The following is an 18,696-nucleotide window of genomic DNA, read 5'->3' on the forward strand; positions in this document are numbered from 1 at the left end:
GCCGCCGCCGCCGCGCAACGCCTGCCTCACCTGCCCGCAGTGCCACCGCAGCCTGGTGCTGGACGAGCGCGGGTTGCGGGGCTTCCCCCGCAACCGCCTGCTGGAGGGCGTCATCGACCGCTACCAGCAAGGCAGGGCGGCGGCGCTGCGCTGCCAGCTCTGCGAGAAGGCGCCCAAGGAGGCGGCCGTCATGTGCGAGCAGTGCGACGTCTTCTACTGCGATCCCTGCCGCCTGCGATGCCACCCGCCGCGGGGGCCGCTGGCCAAGCACCGCCTGGTCCCACCGGCCCAGGGTCGCGTCAGCCGCCGCCTCAGCCCCCGTAAGATCTCCACCTGCACCGACCACGAGCTGGAGAACCACAGCATGTACTGCGTGCAATGCAAGAGCCCCGTCTGCTACCAGTGCCTGGAGGAGGGCAAGCACTCCAGCCACGAAGTCAAGGCACTAGGCGCCATGTGGAAGCTCCACAAGGTGAGCCCCGGCCCCGGGGCGGCCTCCGCCAGCAGCCCTGGCCGAACCCCGCGGTCAGTAGATGGCTGCAGAGGGTCTCCTGTCCAGCACACCTTGCCCCACACGGTCCGCCTTCCCCCAGCTGGCAGGGTGGGAGCATTGCCACCCGCCCTCGCTCGCACCGGGGCTGCATTTTGCACCCTTGCTTGGGAGGAGAGTTGCCCCCCGGCATGGGGACGCTGGCATCGGGCAGGTGGTGCTCCCCATGGGTCCCCAAATCGTGCCATGCCGGCTGGCCCCCGTGAGCCGAGGCTCCGCTGAAGAAGCCGGCAGGGCCCTGCGGGTGGTGGCCTGGGGGTGGATCGGGGACACCTGCGCTGCGGAGCTGGAAAAGTGATGGGGAGCGTTGCTTTCACGAGGAGGGAGGCGTGAAATCTGCCGCGGGGAAGGTCGCGGATGCGGGAGCAGGGTGCTGTGGGGTGCTGCTGAGGAAGGGCTGCTGCCTCCTCCTGCGCACCGAGTCATTGGGAGGAGGAGGGATGGCAGCGGGCGAGCGGGCAGCGCAGTAGCGGAGCCTTTCACTGAATACTGATCAGCTCCTCTTGAGCGCACTCACTCCCACACGCGTCCTCGCTGGAGGAGAGGGTCCCAGCGCTTGAGGCAGGGACGTGGCTGTCATTAGCTTCAGCTCAACTCCATCCACCCCGCTGCCTCCCTTCTTCCTCGCGCCAGTGACCCCTTCGCCGAGGGAACTGGGGCAGAATTGACTGGTGCACGGGTGGACAGGGCGCAAGGGGATGGGTGTCACTCCTCGGATGAACGTTGAAATAATTGTCCCCTGCTCCAGCAAATCTGTGCTGGCAGGAGCAGGTGGGGGGACCTGTGACAAGGAGCTGGGGAGAGATGGGGAGGTGCGTGACCCCCCCCCCCCCCTGCCGAAAGGGTCTCAGCCAGATCGCTTTCCAGGAACGTCCCTGTCATGCTTTGGCAGGCTGCGTGGCAGCGCGCGGCTCCGTGGAGGGTGCAGACTGCTGGGCTGCAGCTCTGCGCCCCGTGTTGGGTCAGTGGGTGCATGCAGGGACAGGCCGTCGCTTGTCATGACGTCCCTTGAGAGGGCTGGGAGAAGAGGGTAACCGCGTGCTGTTGCAGTGTGGGAGGAAAGGGTATGGCGGTGCCTGTTACTGCTGGAAAGGGCTTGTCCTGACCCCCTTTTACTGGGAGCAGGAACACCTCCTTCCCAGCTTTCCAGCGCTCTTACAAAGATGAAGCCCATGTGCCAGAGCAGTTTTGGTGCCCCACGCCCTTGTCCTTACACACGGGGTGCAGTCACTGCTCCCAACTGGTGTTGGGCTGCCGGGGTGCACCGTGGCACAGGTGACTGCTGACTTGCTCACAGGAGCGCGGGAGCTCTTCTTCGCCGGCATGTTAGCAGGGCACCAGCCATCGGACGCTGTGAGCGTCTTGCTCCTCTTCCCTGTTATGAAACCCAGTAAGTGCTCGCTGTGCGAGAGCAGCCTGTTCTCGAGCCTGGTCCTCCTGGCCCAGCTCTTGGCGGAGGACGAACCCGTTCGGTCTGTGCTGACACAGAGCGGGAGCGGAGCCGGGTCCAGCTGTCGGTTGTTGTTCTCCAAAACAAGAGAAACCTAATGGGTACCAGGCCTTTTCATAAGGTTTTGGCTTCACCTTCCTGCTTTGATTCAGGTGCAGCAAGGCACTTAGATACACGCATGAGCGCCTGGACAACTTTGTATGCAAGTACTCGGATACTTCACGTTCAGTCCTTGTGTTCTTGATTAGGGCGGCTTATTCTTCCTTGAATGCTTAGCTTTTCTTTCCAAATACCTTTTCCTGGGGGAGAGCTTTAGCAATGCAGCATTTCATTGCTGTAGCTAACAGGCGTGGAACTGTAATGGTATTTGAAATGATGATTTTCATGCAATTTCTCTCAGATTTTTGGAAATCAGAAAGTGAAGTCACACCTGCCTTGAGTGAGCCTGTGTTTCTGCAGGTGGTCAAAATGGCTTTCTTGAAATGACGGTGCACGGGTTTACTACTATTTCCTGGTGTTTGCTTGTTAGGGGAGGGAAAAGAGTCTGTTGAGTCAATTGTGGCAGTACGGTATAATTGAAGGAGTGATTTCAGAAGCGCTCCCTGGGGTGCTGTGTAACTGAATCAAGGGGAGAGGCTATTGACATTTCAAGCTCTATGCTGGTTGGGACCGGGCGTTAGGAACCAAACCACCTGCGGATTTGAGCCAGTGAACCTCCTGCAAAAGTATCTGGGTGTCATTTTTTGAGGGGACAGGCCTTTGGCAGCAAGACAAACTTGCCGAAAGGGTGACTGTCCCTTTTTGCCTGATCTTTTCGCTGCGATGAGTGGTTGTAATGAGTACCTACAGCTCGTAGGAAAGGACAGAGTCATCAGCTCTTGACTTTTCCACGATTACAACACCGCTCGGTGCAAAATATTCTTTGGGATACGTCCGTGCTCTTAATTTCTGAGCTGAGGAGACTGTGATTCTCGCTGCAGTCTGCGATGACCCGAGAGTGCCTTGATGAGCTGTTGTTCTTGAAAGCAGCATTCACGCGTCAGTACGTGATTGCCGGGCCCTAGGCGATCGCTGTTAAGTGCAGCGTGCTTCGCTTTGGAAAGGAGACCAAAGGGCTTTTAAGAGACCTCTTCGGGAACTGCCCCAATTTCTGCTTTCCTCTGACAGAGTGCTGATTGACAGAGTGCTGATTGCGTGGTTCTCGCAGATGATCATTTCAAAATAATCTGTGCTGAGGCACAGTCAAACATAATTCGGGGAGCTAGGATTTCCAAGCCGGACACAGATCGTGGGAAATCCTCTTTCTTCGTATCTTCCTTTCAGGACAGCTATTGGGAGAGGGGTAAATATTCAGAGAAACATAGAGGAAAATGGGTTTTTAATCTGAATTGTCCCAGTTTTGTACATATATTGCAACTGTCTGGATTTTATCCTGACGAGCTGGAGTGCTGCTCGGCATGTCAAAAGCAGAAACACAAGATGGAGCTGAATCATTCATTCTTTGCACATTCAAGTCCCTCTTGCTTTTTCTGGGAAGTGTGTGGTGAGTGCAGGCTCAGCAGCTTGCTAATGGTTTTTTATATATAGATACATGCATACATACATACGTATACAAATGGACTGGAAGGGACCTCCAGGGTCACGCAGTCCAGTCCCCAGCTATCTCTGACAGCCCTGAAATCCCATCCGTCAGTTGATCAAGCTCTGTCTTAAAAATATTTTACCCTTGCCCATGCATGTTGGAAAGGTCTCCCAGAAGTTCATGGTTTCTGGTAGTAGCTTTTAAGCAGGTTTGAAAGCTTTCTGGGCTAGGCAATGGAGAGACAGTGATGTAGTTATTCCTGCCCGTCTCTCGTAGGGTGTCAGGTTGTTGCTCAGCACTGTTATATCTGGGCTATCCTCTGCAGAGTCCCTGGTACTTCTCGCCCCGTGGCTGGACGCCCGCCCTGGGGTGGGTCATGCCTGGCAGAGGCTGCTTTTGTCTTTGAGGTCGGTACCCCACTGCAGCAAACACGAACCTGGACTTACCGTGCACAGAAAGAGGCTGAAGAGGTCAGTGGTGAACGGTGATGCAAGCTTCTGCTGTCTTTTTGGGCAGTCAGGCAAGAAGCTTCCCTCTACTTTGGGTTGGGATCATGGGGGTTTTTACAGGGGCTCATGGGGCTTTGCGTCTTTTCTCCACTAGCATCTCTTTCATGTTCCTTTTGCCTTAAACCAAGACTCTGGGGTGGGACCACCGTCTCCTTTGCCTTGACATTGAAAGGGGAGCAGGTTAGGCAGCCTGTCGAATTCCTCTTGTAGTGAAGCAGAAACAGGTCTTGACTTCAGTGGAAGGTAAATAGTGCACTCAGTTAGACTTTTACGTGGATTTAACTGCCCAGGATGGGATTGCCCAGGCTGAAGACACAAACTGTCCTCTGATTGCAAACCCCTGCAGCATCTCTGCACAGATTGCAATAGAGATCAACCCTGTAAACTGACATTACGCACTCTGTTGCATCAGCTGTAATGATTGTTAGCAGTCAGAGGCTAATTAGCAGAGGTACTCTCCAGACCTCCGCTCACCCAGACTGTCACTAGCACAGATGGGATGACGGATGCGGGGGGAGCTCTTCTTTTAAGAATCAAAACTCCTGTGTACACTAGGCATGACTTTGTTCCAGTTGGTTTGCGCATCTGCGGTGAACTAGGGGGTAGAAAACACCACCAGTGCCTCTGAGGTTCTGCCCAGGGGACAGCGGGCATCAGAGCCAAGACAGCGACAAGCAGACAGCGTTATTCATTACCTTACTTGGCCGGGCCTCTGTGTTAGCTGCCAGAGGAACTTTTGTTGGGACTCGCTTTCTTGAGGCGTCGTGAACATACTGCTGTTGGGTCTGCGGGAATTTCTGTAGCCCACAGCGCTTGTGGGAAGTATCCAGGGAGCTGCTGTGTGACAAAGATCTGTTTGCATTTGCAAAGTAAAATATTTGCTGCTAAAACAGAAGCAGTGAGAATCCTCAATCTTTTCCTGTTGCAAGCAATGCACTTTCCCAAGGCTTGGTTTGATGGCCTTCCCGAATCCCACCGCGCTTGCTCCATCCCCTGCCATCTGCAGCGGCAGGGTCTCTCCTGTCCTTCTCTAGCGATGCCAAACAGCCTTCCCGATCGCTCCGTTTTTCTCTGGCCAAATCTTGAGAGCGGCAAACAGGCTGAGATGCTTTGAAGTCGGAAAAAAGAAAAAAAAAATGTCACTGAGGTCAGTGGATTTACACCAGCTTGTGTCTGTCCGGGGTCCGGAGGTGATGCTGCCGCCTTCTGTTAATTTATTTAGGAAAAAAAGCTTTCTGTCAGGTGGCTCTTTCCTTTGCACTTACCGCGGTTAAGGGAGTAAGGAGCAACCACGAATATCACGTTAATCAAAGGTAATGCGGTACAGCAAGTCCTACAAGGCGTTCTTGGAGCCTGTGTAGCACTTGATGCCAGGAGATGTCCTCTTAGTTATTTGCAAATGGAAATGGGCCCCGGGTCGTCTCAGAGCGGGCGTAAATCGCTGCAGCTTCATCGGTTCCAGTGGGAAGTCCAAAAATACACGGACCTGATGGGGCAATGCTGTGTTGCACCAGCTGTGCTCAGGCTCTCCAAAGGCTTTTAAGCATCTCAGCGTGCAGACTGGTGTCTGGTGGGATCTATCTTCGTCCAGAAGGTTCCTGCGCTCTGTAAATATCAAACCTTTTCCATTCTCCCCACACGGTTGTATCTGATTTTTTTCTTCTCTTGGCCACTTTATGAATGAAGGATCCCACTGGCTTGATATTTCTCGCTGTGTTTACTGTGGTGCAAGTCAGGAGCACCGCAGCTGAGATGGGTGAAAAATCAGCCCATGGACTAATTCTTGTCTCTCTTCCGTGGAAATTTCAGCAGGTATCAGTGTGTCACCCAGAGATTCTCCTGTCACCACATCTCTAGCCTGAAAAACCAGGAGAATTAGCAAGCAGAGCAAACACTGCACCTGGTGTGAAGTAAATGACAGGAAAGTGAGAAAAAGGCATTGTTGTTTATTTACCAGGTTTCACAAGATGCACTCGGAGAGCTGACAGCGGTGCAGGCTGGATCTTGGTCGGGAACACGTTCTCAAGAGGCTTAATGGGGCTGCTCTGCATTGTTTATTCCCACTCTTCTAAATAAACCAGCACCCAAAAGTTCAGGTTTTTAGAGGGAAAACTTTGCTTGGTGTCACTTGCCAGAACCTGTTCACTTATGACCACAAAATCCTATTGAGGAGTCTTGCAGTGTACTTTCTAGAGATCCAGCACCTACCATTTGGAGCTATTTTCATTCTCTTGCCTAAAGTTTGAGGGAATTTTCTGCATCCCTTGATTAACTTGCATGATTCACATACGAATTCATTTAAAGCAGAGTGCTTTCGAATTGCATGTGCTCTTCCCAGCCGTATCAGAGAATAATAAAAAAGAGACAGTTGAATCGTTACAGCTCCCCAATTCTCAAACCTGCTCTTTTGACAGCCTTGTTCCCTGCTTTATTTTTGGGATGAGGCATCCTGTGTGGCTGCGGTATGCATTTTACCTGTTAAATTGGCTTATAAATAAGCCAGCTCATTCCCTGTTCGTTCAGATAGTCCTGCTGGGATGAACTGGATAAATATCTATTTAGAGCAAGCACATAAGCCAAAGAGAGCTCATGGTATAAATCTCTGGTGACCCTAGCTCAGGTAGCGTCCTAGATGGAGGGGCAGAGGCTGGTGCGTTAGAAGCCGCAGTTAGAAGTTACTGTGAAGAGTAAAGCAATGGTACCAAAGCTCTCAGGATGAAAGTTTCTCAAATTCTCACGGACCGTCCAAGTTGTAACTGAAAAGACTGTGCAAGTAGGATGGTTTGGTAAACCGGCGCCAACGGGACTGCCATTGAGGGGTAGCTTACTGGATGAGGGTCCTACCGGGTAGTCCATAAAAAGGAAGGCTATTAAGCTTTCTAACAAGGAGACGTACGTATGTAGAAACTGGGCCCAACTCTCACCCGTACCAGCGGCACCTCGCTGATGAATGCAGAAAGGAGATACGTCAGTTTATAATGCAAAAGAGACCAGAGCTGAGAACAGCGTGTCAAAGGATTCAGCTTTCCTATTCAAAGGAAAATTTTGTTGGCGGTCTGAACTAACTCGCATTTTTGGCTTCGGAATTGGATGCAGCTTTTGGGGACAGCCTGACCTGGAGCTGGCTGGAAAAGCTCAGTGGAGGCTCAACTTTTCTGATAAGAGCAGAATTTCTAGCTAGAAAGAATAAGACCAAGTTCATCTTGAAATTTTCGTGAGCCAGCAGCTGGCTGTAGCAACAGGCGAGAGCAGAGAGGTCCCTGACTGTGAGGGGTGATACCAAACTATGACACAGTAGGCGCAGCGTGGAGTAGGTTTTGGGTTACGTTTTTTGCATTTAAATTCCCACTAAATTTTACCATTAAATTCCCCGCGTTACAGAAATACAGGGGTGTTAATAGGTGCACACTCAGTTCCGTAACACAGTCGGCAGAAAGCGCTCTGGAAGGGATCTAACAGTTGAGGGATTTCCCGTCAGTGTTAATTACCCTTTCCCCTTTACTAACCTTGTATTAATTGATGGGTTTTAAAAAAAGGATGGGAACTGGATGCAAGGCATGCGTGTTTGTTGCCTGAAGTGCTGTGGGCTGGAGCCACGGTTGCCATTGCCCAGCAGCACGAGGTCAGATCCGCAGCTGGTGTAAATGAGCACGGCTCCGCTCATGCGGCAGCACCGAGCCGTCTGAGTGGAAGATCGTGTTTGCAACTTCGAATGCCTCGTGCGGAGATCCCAGCCTGGGTGCCCACGCTGGGGCTGCTGCTTCTTCCAGCTTGGAGAGGAGGCATAATGCCTAAACATCTGGGCAAATATCAGTTAAATTATTTGCATGAACCCTGGAACTGTGGCACATCTTTCAACCAGTGATCCCTTTTTTTTTTTTCTATTTTGGGGGTCGGACCCTCTCAGTGATCCCTTTTTTTTCTATTTTGGGGGTCGGACCCTCGCGTTTAGTTCCATTTTTCCCTTTCCCCTGGCTGGTCCTTCTGGATTTGCACCGTCAGTTCCCTTCTCTTGTCGCGGTGCCCTGCAGCAGGATTGTTTAGTGTGTGTGAATTAATGACAGCTTGCGGTTGTGCTTTCAGCTCACGGGTGCATAACGCATCCGTAGCATCACTTGTTTAAGACTGTGCCGTGGAACTGCAGCCGCTTTCCACCTGCAGCTCTTGGGGTCTTCTCTGATGAAATCCTTCTGTCTTCCCAGATAACCAATGCCCCTTGATTCAAGAGGCATTAATTCACTACTTCTTTTAACTTCACCACTTTCCTCCTCCCTGCTCTTTACCTCTTGACCTTTGCAGGCATCAGCTGTAGATGATGAAAAGAACTGCTTCTCCTGGCCCAGCACTCAGTGCATTGGCTGTCCAGGGTCTCTGTCCCTTTGCTAGCTGGGGTTTTTGCTATGCTGGTGGGCTTTCTGCTTGGGAAGGACCTTTCTGTCTGTAAGGCAGACTCAGAGGTCTGGTTTTGACTCCCGGGTGTTGTTAGGAAAGCATCCCTTTCCAAACAAGTTTCTCTGATTTTATGCTGTGGCCTCTCCATTGGAGTACGTAAAGCTGGGAGAAGGCGGGGGGGGTTGTGTCGAGCTTTGAAATGGATCATTTCCTACAAGGTGTATTTATTGGTTTCGAGACACAGACATACTGCTTTGGGGTCAGAGCCACCGTTCCCTTGCTCCCCTTCCTGGCAGGGCTGGGCTGTGTTACCCAGAGCACCCGGTGATTCAGCCCAAAGCAGGGGAGGAGTGGGAAGATGCTGGCAAGCGCGGCTCCGGCTGTTTATATTGCAGCGGGGAAGGGAACTGTGGCAGCATTTCCCTGAGGATGCTGGAAAAAGAAGAGATGGGCTCGTGGCTGTGACTGGAGGTCAGTTCTCCCTGCTGAGGATTTGCCTTGTGCTCCTGGACAAATAATTGCTTAGCCTCTCTGTCTGTCCTTTCCCCTGGCCTCGGAATGCCCTAGCTTGTCCAAAGCTGCCTCTTAGAAACGTATGTTCCGCACAGCTCCCTTCCTCCAGCCCAGCAACCTGATCATGGTGTAATGCAAATTCATAACCAAGCACCGCTTGCTACACGTGGAGATGTACTGAGAGCTTCCAAGGATGCAGAGGGCATCATAGCTGTCAGGGCTGGGTGAAATCCCATCAAGGACATACTGAGAGCATCAGCCTCCCTCCCTGGGAAAGCACTTCCATACATCCTCGGTCTTAAATTGAAGTCACAGAGATTTAAGGGCATGACTTAAATGCTTTCTTGAGTTGGGGCGTCTGAAATGGTAAACTGATGAGAGCCCTTGATGTGCAAACGGCGTCGGATTAACTGTGTGCAGGGTGAGAGCTGGCGTTGTCCCTTGGCTCGGTGACAGATGCCACTGTTTCCTGGGAACACAGAGCTCTTTCTTTGGCAGGGTACAAGACAGAAGTGTAAAACAAGCCTTGACTTTCATGGCAAAGCCAGTGAAGTCTTAGTCTTGCTGTCTGAGGAAGCAGTCAAAATGCCTCTCTGATTGTCCCGACGTATATTTTACTGGTGCTCCTTTGTAGTTCAGCCGACTGCCTCTTTCTTATGTCATTTTTAATCTACAGCCAGCTCTTTGTGAGGGTCTTTTCTAGGAGGAGCAGCAGCGGTGGTTCAAGTCACGCTGTTGCATAAAACCCGCTCAGCTCCGCAGCTTAGACGTGGCCGAGTTTGTCCTGTATCCCTCCCGCAGCAACACTTCTTCCATCTTGATGTTGAATTCCCTGGAAAGGAGGACCTGAAAGGGCATTTGCTTAGGTCTGTGCCGCCATCAGCCCACAGCTCGGTGAATCAGAGCAAGTGCGTAGACACAGTTTCTCACCTATGAGATTATTTCTCACCTCCCCCAGAGCACAGCAGTTAAAACTTGTTGTTGGCAAAAAAAAAAAAAAAAATCCTACGCCCGCAAAGAGTTGTGGGTTTGTGTCATTTTAAATTTTGCCCTCTGGCCGCTCGGCGGGACGGAGGGGAGCCGAGTGCTGCACCTTCCCCTCTGCTCTGCTAATGGCAGAGGACAGCCCAGATTGAGGGACAAGAAGGTTATTTGATCGTATCGACTGTGTGTGTCGTGCTGTGCTTCTGGAGCTACGAACCAGATGACCGATCAGTCGATCCATCTGTGACTTGGGCAATGGTTAGGCTCTCTATTGATTTCCTGCTGCGCTGCCGGGTTGTCAGATGGTGAGGGGCACGCTGCAAGCAGCTCCGAGACGGATCCTTCCTCCATATCTGGCTGCCGGGTGACTTGCCCACGTCTCCGCCGGGCAGACCCTGCCAAATTGCAAGCTGACCAGCTGCCCGTTGCAGCGGGTTTCTGGTTCGTGTTGCCATGCCCCCAGGTATTTGCTTTCGGCAGATGTGCCAGATGTGGCTGGTTGGCCTGATGTGTGATCCCTTGATGAGCTGTGAGCTGTAGGTAGGTGCCAGAAGAGGGCCACCATGCTGCTCTGCTGCTGGGGTGTCTCATCGTTGTGTGAAGCCTGGAGGAATGTATCTGTTGCGGGAGAGAAAGGTGAGGGGAGGGAAGGGAAAGGAGGTAGGATCCCACCCCGTGGTCTCAGCTGCTTTCTCCTTCCCCACCTTGCAGGCGCAGCGCTTCAGCAGCTGGGGAGGATCCAGGGAATGAGGCATGCTATTTATTTAGTAGGGCCAAGTTTGACTCCTTTCCTAACCACTCTCAGGAGAAATATGCCTCTTCCCCCTAGCGATGGAGGTAGTGTAAGGAGCTCTACCTGATGAGACTGAAACCTCTTTTGAACCCTCTTTGTGATTGAACTAGAGCCATTTTATGATTCAAGTGAGTCAGCTAGCTCCAGTATGCTGTGAGAACCAATGCAGGTGGATTTTGTTTTGAAACAACCCCATTTCTGTTCAGGCAAAAGATTATTTTATTCAACTATAGCGCAGTTCTTGGTGGATAGTGAGCGCGAGCATGGTGCAAAGCAGCAGGATGAGGAACAAGCAAGCCACGTCTTCTCAGTGGTATCCTGAGACTTGCATGAGTAGGTTGTCATGGGGAAAAATGCCAAAGCTCGTGGAGCTGTTCGTGTAGTGCTTTAGCTGGCTTTTAGCTCATGCCTTGCAGGTTTGATTTCCAGGGTTTTGTAGCTGTCTAGGTGCTGGTAGCTGCATGGTCAGTCTTCACCTGAGAGCGGGCCCTGTTGGGAAGCGAAGTCTGGCTGCGCTCAGCATCTCGGAAAGCACTGGAAGTGAAGTAGTGAGATCAGATTTATAAGCAGGCGCTCTTTACCCCAGGGTCCTGCCCTATTTCTCAGCTGGAGTAAATCAACATAGATTCATTGACTTAAGCGTCTTCCTCCCTGAGTATGATCCTTTCCCTACGACTCCTCTAGAAACGAGGGGAATACACAGCCCACTTCAAATGTGAGCATGACCTGGGGAGATACCTCCTGCAATTACGTGGTCTTTCTTCTGCTGAGTGGGAAGAGTGGGACACTTTTATGGGGCTGTTTGAGTTCCTGGGATCATTTGCAACTTGGCAGAGGCAATGTCAGGAGGATGACACTGCTCAAGGTTATTTGTGGCAATTAGCACAGATCATCTTTCTGCAGGAGCACATGCACTCAGCATTTGGCATCTCAGTTCATCTTGTGATGCATCAAAGGGAGAGTTGGGGGAATAACTTATGTCACGACTGCGACAGGCTGTGTATGGTAGGATAAAAGCCCTTCCTGCTATATGCCACAGATCTGGCTTCAATAAAGCTGTAAATTGTTACGGTTGTCATGGGTCAGGTCAGGTCCAAGAGTCTTGGGTTTTACAAACCAGCCTGTGGCCCCAGAGAGATCTGGGAGGGCGGGACAGACGTTTTAATAGGGCCTGTTGTGGTAGGACAAGGGGTAGTAGTTTTGAACTAAAAGAGGGTAAATTCAGACTAGACATAAGGGAGAATTGTTTACGCTGAGGGTGGTGAAGCACTGGCCCAGGTTGCCCAGAGAGGTGGTGGATGCCCCATCCCTGGAAACATTCCAGGTCAGGCTGGACGGGGCTCTGAGCGACCTGATCTAGTTGAAGATGTCCCTGCTCGTTGCAGGGGGGGTGGACTAGATGGCCTTGAGAGGTCCCTTCCAACCCAAACTAGCCTGGGGAAAAGGAGGCTGAGGGGAGACCTCATCGCTCTCTACAACTCCCTGAAAGGAGGTTGTAGCGAGGTGGGGGTCGGTCTCTTCTCCCAAGTAACAAGCGATAGGACGAGAGGAAATGGCCTCAAGTTGTGCCAGGGGAGGTTTAGATTGGACATGAGGAAAAATTTCTTTCCTGAAAGAGTGGTTAAACATTGGAACAGGCTGCCCAGGGAAGTGGTTGAGTCCCCATCCCTGGAGGTATTTAAAAGACGTGTAGATGAGGCACTTAGGGACATGGTTTAGTGGGCATGGTGGTGTTGGGTTGACAGTTGGACTCGATGATCTTAGAGATCTTTTCCAACCTTATGATTCTATGATTCTATTCTATGATTCTGTGACAGTTGAGCAGTTTGATGCCAGATGGGTCTGGAATGGCAACATGTGCAGAACTTGGTAGTCTTAAGATATGGCTAAGGCCTTGTGCAGATCATGTCATTGACCGCAGTGATTTGTCCCATCTCCATTCTGTGCGCGTGATGAGAGTTGACAGAAACCCGATGATCGACCTATACACTTGCAAAACTGCAGGAGGTTTTTTATGGTTGCCCAGCTCCAGCGTGTGGCACCTGGCTGGGACTCGGCGTGTGATCTGAACCACCCACAGTGGTCCTCCCCAGTACCCAATAACGTCTGTGTGTCCGTAGCACGCATCTGAGGGCTTCACCATCCCCCAGTCCTGCAAGGGCTCCCTTGCAATTATCATTGAATTGGTGGTGATTCCCTACTGCAGGGAGCAATCATATTGTCAAATGAGAGGAACGGTGCTAGCCAGAAAATGAGCGAGTTGAGCTCATATTTAATCAGGAGGCTGGGATTGGAAGGGTGGGATACTGGAGTTTTTTCTCACCCAGCATGTGGACTGGTCGTTTCCAGCAGAGATCACCAAGGCTGTCTGAAGGGTACCAGGCAGTGTGATTTGTTCAGAGTTGTCTTCAGGTAGGTCGTGGAACAGTTCCCTTCTAGTGAATGTGTTTTTCCTCACCTTGTATGTTATAAACAGTAAAATGAATGTAATTTAAAATGAAAACATACAAGTAGAGTTTGTATTTATGCAGCTGCCAAGTGTTAAGCCATTCCAGAAGAGTTTACATCACAGCAGGGTTCCTGAACCCAAGAAAACATCCACTTTACTTGTATGTGCCCCAAAACACATTTGATTTAAATTAAATATAATGAAGCTTGCAGGACCAACGTCATCACCTGGCGAGAGCATGGGCTGCAGTGTCGAGTTCAGGGGAGCTATGCTGATTTAGACTGCCTGAGATTCTGCTATAATATATGACCTATTAATAAATGTGCTTACCGGGGATCCGGAGCAGAGTTATGTGCCTAATGACCATCTCTGTGAAAAGCTTTTAACCTCGGCAAAATGTTTACAAAATCAATATTTATTATATTGCAGTCATTTTGTTAAATAGACAGTTTACTTGGTTTGGGGTTTCCAAGTTGATTTGCAGTTACAGTCTGAAGGAGCCAAGAGATCTCTGAATACAAGTAATATCACAAATGTGTGTTGAGTGTGTAATTTAAGGCCAGATTCTGCCTCCTTCATTTGTGCAGAGTGGTCCCTGCCCTCAGGAATAACCGTGGTAACTTGAAGTGATTTACTCCTTCAGCGTGAGGTTGGTGGAATTTGACTCTGAAAATTTATATGCAATTGGTAGGTAATTTGTATAACAGTTTATGTAACAACTTATTGCATTCACAGTTTTGCCTGTGCATAAATACATTAATCTACCTCTTCATTACTGAGAATATTTTAAAATCAGGTAGCCTCAGCGGCTGCACCACTCTGCAGTAAAGCATCGGTATTTATTCTGAGATAGAGTTGATACGTAGATGATTATTTTTAATGTATGTGTTCAGAGTGGCTGATAATACAGTCTATAATTAAATACCAGTAACATCCCTGGCCCTACACAAGGGATATGGAGATGATAGGATGCGAATGTGGCAGGCAGTGGAAGAGTGGGCGGGGGAGAAGGGTCTCTTGTTCTGCTGAGAAGCATTTTGGCCCCAGCTCTGCACAGCCCTCCATGTGCTCCCTCCAGCGCATCCACGGGTGGCTGGTTTCCAGTGGCCTTGGTCAGCCGGCCGGGCCCTCCCGTGCCCGGGAGAGACGGGGTCCGCGCAGGGAGCGCTGTGGCCGTACTGATGCAGTGTCCCCAAAGGGTGGTGGGTGGGAGGACCTGCTCGTGTGCCCCTCTGAGCAGGGCTTTACACATGCACGCTTAAGCAAGCCCTCGAGTTGCACTGAGTCATTTGCCTTGCAAAACTAAGATTTTATTTCGGGGCTGTTACACCTGGCAGCATGAAATACATTCCTCCTCTTAAGGGCTCGTCCTGTGGCACCCAAGTGCCTTCTCGGTGGCTTTCCACAGTGGAAGTGCCTGTGATGGCTCGGACCCCGCAGTGCTGTTTTTGCAGCGAGTGCATTTTGTTGCTGCTTTGCTGGGAGCCTTGCGAGCCCCCTCCTTGTGCTTGAGAGAAGGAAGGGAAGGACAGGCCTGGGCAAGCTTTGTTTAATGAGCTGGTTTTCCCTTCTGTATTCAAAATTGCTTGTAAGTTTAAATAGAAGCATATTTAAGTAAGTCAAAATCTTCAAGGATCAAAGCTGCAACCCAAAGCAACAGGCCCTGGCACTTCTGTAACTTACCCCCTTGCCTTGCAATGTGCCACTGAAAAAAGCCCAAACTTCACATTTTAGAGTTACGTTAGAAACCCTGTTCTTCTGCGACATTTGTGTTCAGAGCCTTTGTCCTTTATTCCTTCCGAGGTGTCGTGAGAAGCAACCGCAGCCTCTTCACAGTACTAGTGTTTTGAAGCCGATGATGCTAGAGGTGAAGGCGAGCACACCTGCTGTCCCGTACAGCTTTCTGCCCAGAGCTGGGTGGTACAGACGGGCCGAAGAGCACGGGGCAGCCATGGGACAAACCCAGGCTCATCCTGTGCATACGAATTGTGAAACCAATGTCCCATGGCAGGGACACTCAAGCTGACCGCCTGGGAGCTGATTAAGAGTCGGGGCTAATGAGCTCAGGCAGAGCACTGGGCTAATCCCACTAGAGTAGGTTTGTTGTTCGTCCAGCTCTGTGGGGTGGACATCCCAGCTGAGACACCCGTGGGAGTCCCTGCACCCTTCTCCTGCACCACGTTAACATACCTAATGAAACCAATACCTGTCAGAGCACCTTTGAACACTGTCAGGCTACGTGAAGCCCCTCTGCTGTGTGTATGGGCTGCTGCTCAGATGCCCCTTCTCCTGAGCAGGCACTCTTTGCTTACTGATGAGGTCCTTGCTGCACCAGACCAGAATTAAATAACAGGAGTGAAACTCATCTGAGATTCGCTTCTGCTGCTGTTCATCCACGTAGCCCAGCAGAGGGGAGAACAAAAAGCATTGTAACAAGCTGCTTCCAGCACCCGCCAGCACATCGTGGTGTGTTTGCTTTCCGCACCCGGGAGATCCTCTCCCATTCTCTTTAATGTTTGTTGGCGTCGCGGCAGAGCTGGAGACTGGAATAACAGAGCTCCCGAGACGCTGCAGACCATTACTGCGAGCTGGCAAGCTTAGTGCTGGGTTTGAAGCTGAGCTTATAAATATTACTAAAGTACCTATCTCCCCAAGAGTTTCAAACCCTCAGTGGGCACGTTGCAAGAGAATTCTCTTCCCCGTAAGTTAAACCAGCGACTTAAAACAAACCCCTCACCTAAGTGGAAAGAGTGGAGCTTTTGCTCGCTTTGCAGAATGAGAGGGGTCTCCGACTGCCTGTCGAATACAGATTGCACAAGGTCTCCAGAGACTCTTTTTTTTAAAAAAGGAAAAAAGTCTGTAAAAGAGATCAAATTTATCACTTCCAACTGTGTTTGTACTTTTGTGGTATAAAAGGGCTTTTGTGTGTAAAGATAAATACTGCACAGCCTTGTCTGAGATTTGAGATACCGCCTGCTAATCCCGTATGCGGCTCTTTACAAGGCAGCTTACAACTTGGCGACCATTTCATGTGCCTTCTGTGAACTAAACCTGTCTCTCATTTTCCCCCCTTCCCTGCTCGCATATTTAAATTAGAAGAGTTTCTCCAGTATTTTCCTTTACCTTGATAGCTCTCAAGTTAAAAATCACATGTTCCCATTGGGTTGTCTCATTACTGTAGCTAGCAACAGCAGCAAGTCAGAGACCAAGGTGATGGGCTTCTTTTATTATGATGGTTGTTACTTATTAGGAGCGGCTGTGCATCCCGTGTCTTCTCTGCTGATTTACCTTGGGGTACACAGAGATGCAGGTCAGGTCTCAACTGGAAGGTGTAGCCTGCTGCCCCGTGACCCCGAGAGGCTCAGTTTGGAGATGTCACAGTATCTTCCATACCGCATCCCTCCTGCCCTGCTCCTGACTTGGATGCCAGCTTGGAATTGGCCCTTCCCTTTGGATCTCCTGGCCTCCTTTGGCTGTCACATCCCAAGAAGAGATCACCATCACTTCTGTGTCACCCCTGACTGTCCTTTCACTGTCACAAGCTGCTTGATCTTCTCAGACCCTTCTGCATCTCCCGCATTACTTCCCTGGCCTCCTGGAAGCTCCTTTCCCACAAAGTGGGCGGCGGGGGAGAGAGGCAGCTCTCGTGTTGGGGCCCCACTCCTCGGCACCATTTTCTCCTTTTTCTGCTGCTTCTCATCTGGTCTTTGGGCTTCTCAGCGCGTTGGGTACCTCATTCCCGTGTTTGTTTATATGGGTTTAAACGATTTCTCATCCCACATTAGACCTGTTGATGTTTTAGTAGGAAAACGACGGAACAGCGACTCCTGCAAGGTGGTTACAGCCACTGCTCGAGATAAAGGAGAACTGACTTTTGTTCCCTCTCCCGATCGGGCAGAGCCAGCACAGAAGCAAGTGTTAGGTATATCTGGATTTTTAAAGGTGTCATCATCAGCTGGAGGAAACCCCGCGTATGGTGAGCACATAACCGTATGTGAGCGGGACAACCAGGGGATCAGACCCAGCCAGCACGGGTTCACGAAAGGCAGGTCCTGCTTGACCAACCTGATCTCCTTCTATGATAAGGTGACCTGCCTCGTGGATGAGGGAAAGACTGTGGATGTGGTCTACCTGGACTTTAGTAAGGCCTTTGACACCGTCTCCCACAGCATTCTCCTGGAGAAACTGGCTGCTCATGGCTTGAACGGGCGCACTCTTCGCTGGGTAAAAAACTGGCTGGACGGCCGGGCCCAGAGAGTTGTGGGGAATGGAGTTCAATCCAGTTGGCGGCCGGTCACGAGCGGTGTTCCCCAGGGCTCAGTTTTGGGGCCAGTCTTGTTCAATATCTTTATCGATGATCTGGATGAGGGGATCGAGTGCACCCTCAGTAAGTTTGCAGACAACACCAAGTTGGGCGGGAGTGTTGATCTGCTGGAGGGTAGGAAGGCTCTGCAGAGGGACCTGGACAGGCTGGATCGATGGGCCCAGGCCAACTGTATGAGGTTCAACAAGGCCAAGTGCCGGGTCCTGCACTTGGGCCACAACAACCCCATGCGGCGCTACAGGCTTGGGGAAGAGGGGCTGGAAAGCTGCCTGTCGGAAAAGGACCTGGGGGTGCTGGTCGACAGCCGGCTGACCATGAGCCGGCAGGGGGCCCAGGCGGCCAAGAAGGCCAATGGCATCCTGGCCTGTATCAGAAATCGTGTGGCCAGCAGGAGTAGGGGAGTGATCGTGCCCCTGTACTCGGCCCTGGTGAGGCCGCACCTCGAACACTGTGTTCAGTTTTGGGCCCCTCACTACAAGAAGGACGTCGAGGTGCTGGAGCGTGTCCAGAGAAGGGCAACGAGGCTGGTGAGGGGTCTGGAGAACAAGTCTGATGAGGAGCGGCTGAGGGAACCGGGGTTGTTTAGCCTGGAGAAAAGGAGACTCAGGGGAGACCTCATCGCTCTCTACAACTCCCTGAAAGGAGGTTGTAGCGAGGTGGGGTCGGTCTCTTCTCCCAAGTAACAAGCGATAGGACGAGAGGAAATGGCCTCAAGTTGCGGCAGGGGAGGTTTAGATTGGATGTGAGGAAAAATTTCTTTCCTGAAAGAGTGGTTAAACATTGGAACAGGCTGCCCAGGGCAGTGGTGGAGTCCCCATCCCTGGAGGCATTTAAAAGACGAGTAGATGAGGCACTTAGGGACATGGTTTAGTGGGTGGTGGTGTTGGGTTGATGGTTGGACTCGATGACCTTAGAGGTCTTTTCCAACCTTAATGATTCTATGATTCTATGATAACCAGGGTCTTGTGCAGGACTTTGGACTGAGATGCAATATGTTTGCTAGTCCTCCCCGAGACTTCGCCTCCCTCTCTTGCTGTCGTCCTGTATCTCCTGCCCTCCCCAGCTTCCCCTGGTCCTCCGTTCTGCCTCTGCTGGGCTCCCCCTCTCCCAGTTTCTTTGGTGGGCATTGCCCCTCTCAGCCCAGCTGAGA

At 51.2% G+C, this 18,696-nt stretch overlaps 1 protein-coding gene across 1 annotated transcript in view; it reads left to right on the forward strand.

The window, feature by feature from the left end:
- Position 1: 1 nt before the first annotated feature.
- The window catches only part of TRIM9 (tripartite motif containing 9), a gene marked incomplete at its 5' end in the record, with an annotated part of 68,892 nt that continues 50,197 nt past the window's right edge, over positions 2 to 18,696 (forward strand). The window contains one exon of the mRNA XM_019474781.1: positions 2 to 472. Within this exon, the coding sequence (XP_019330326.1) occupies positions 2 to 472 (471 nt within the window). The remainder of the gene's footprint in view (positions 473 to 18,696) is intronic.

This window comes from Aptenodytes forsteri, unplaced genomic scaffold (assembly GCF_000699145.1).
Source record: "Aptenodytes forsteri isolate BGI_AS27 unplaced genomic scaffold, ASM69914v1 Scaffold76, whole genome shotgun sequence".
Lineage (NCBI taxonomy): Eukaryota > Metazoa > Chordata > Aves > Sphenisciformes > Spheniscidae > Aptenodytes > Aptenodytes forsteri.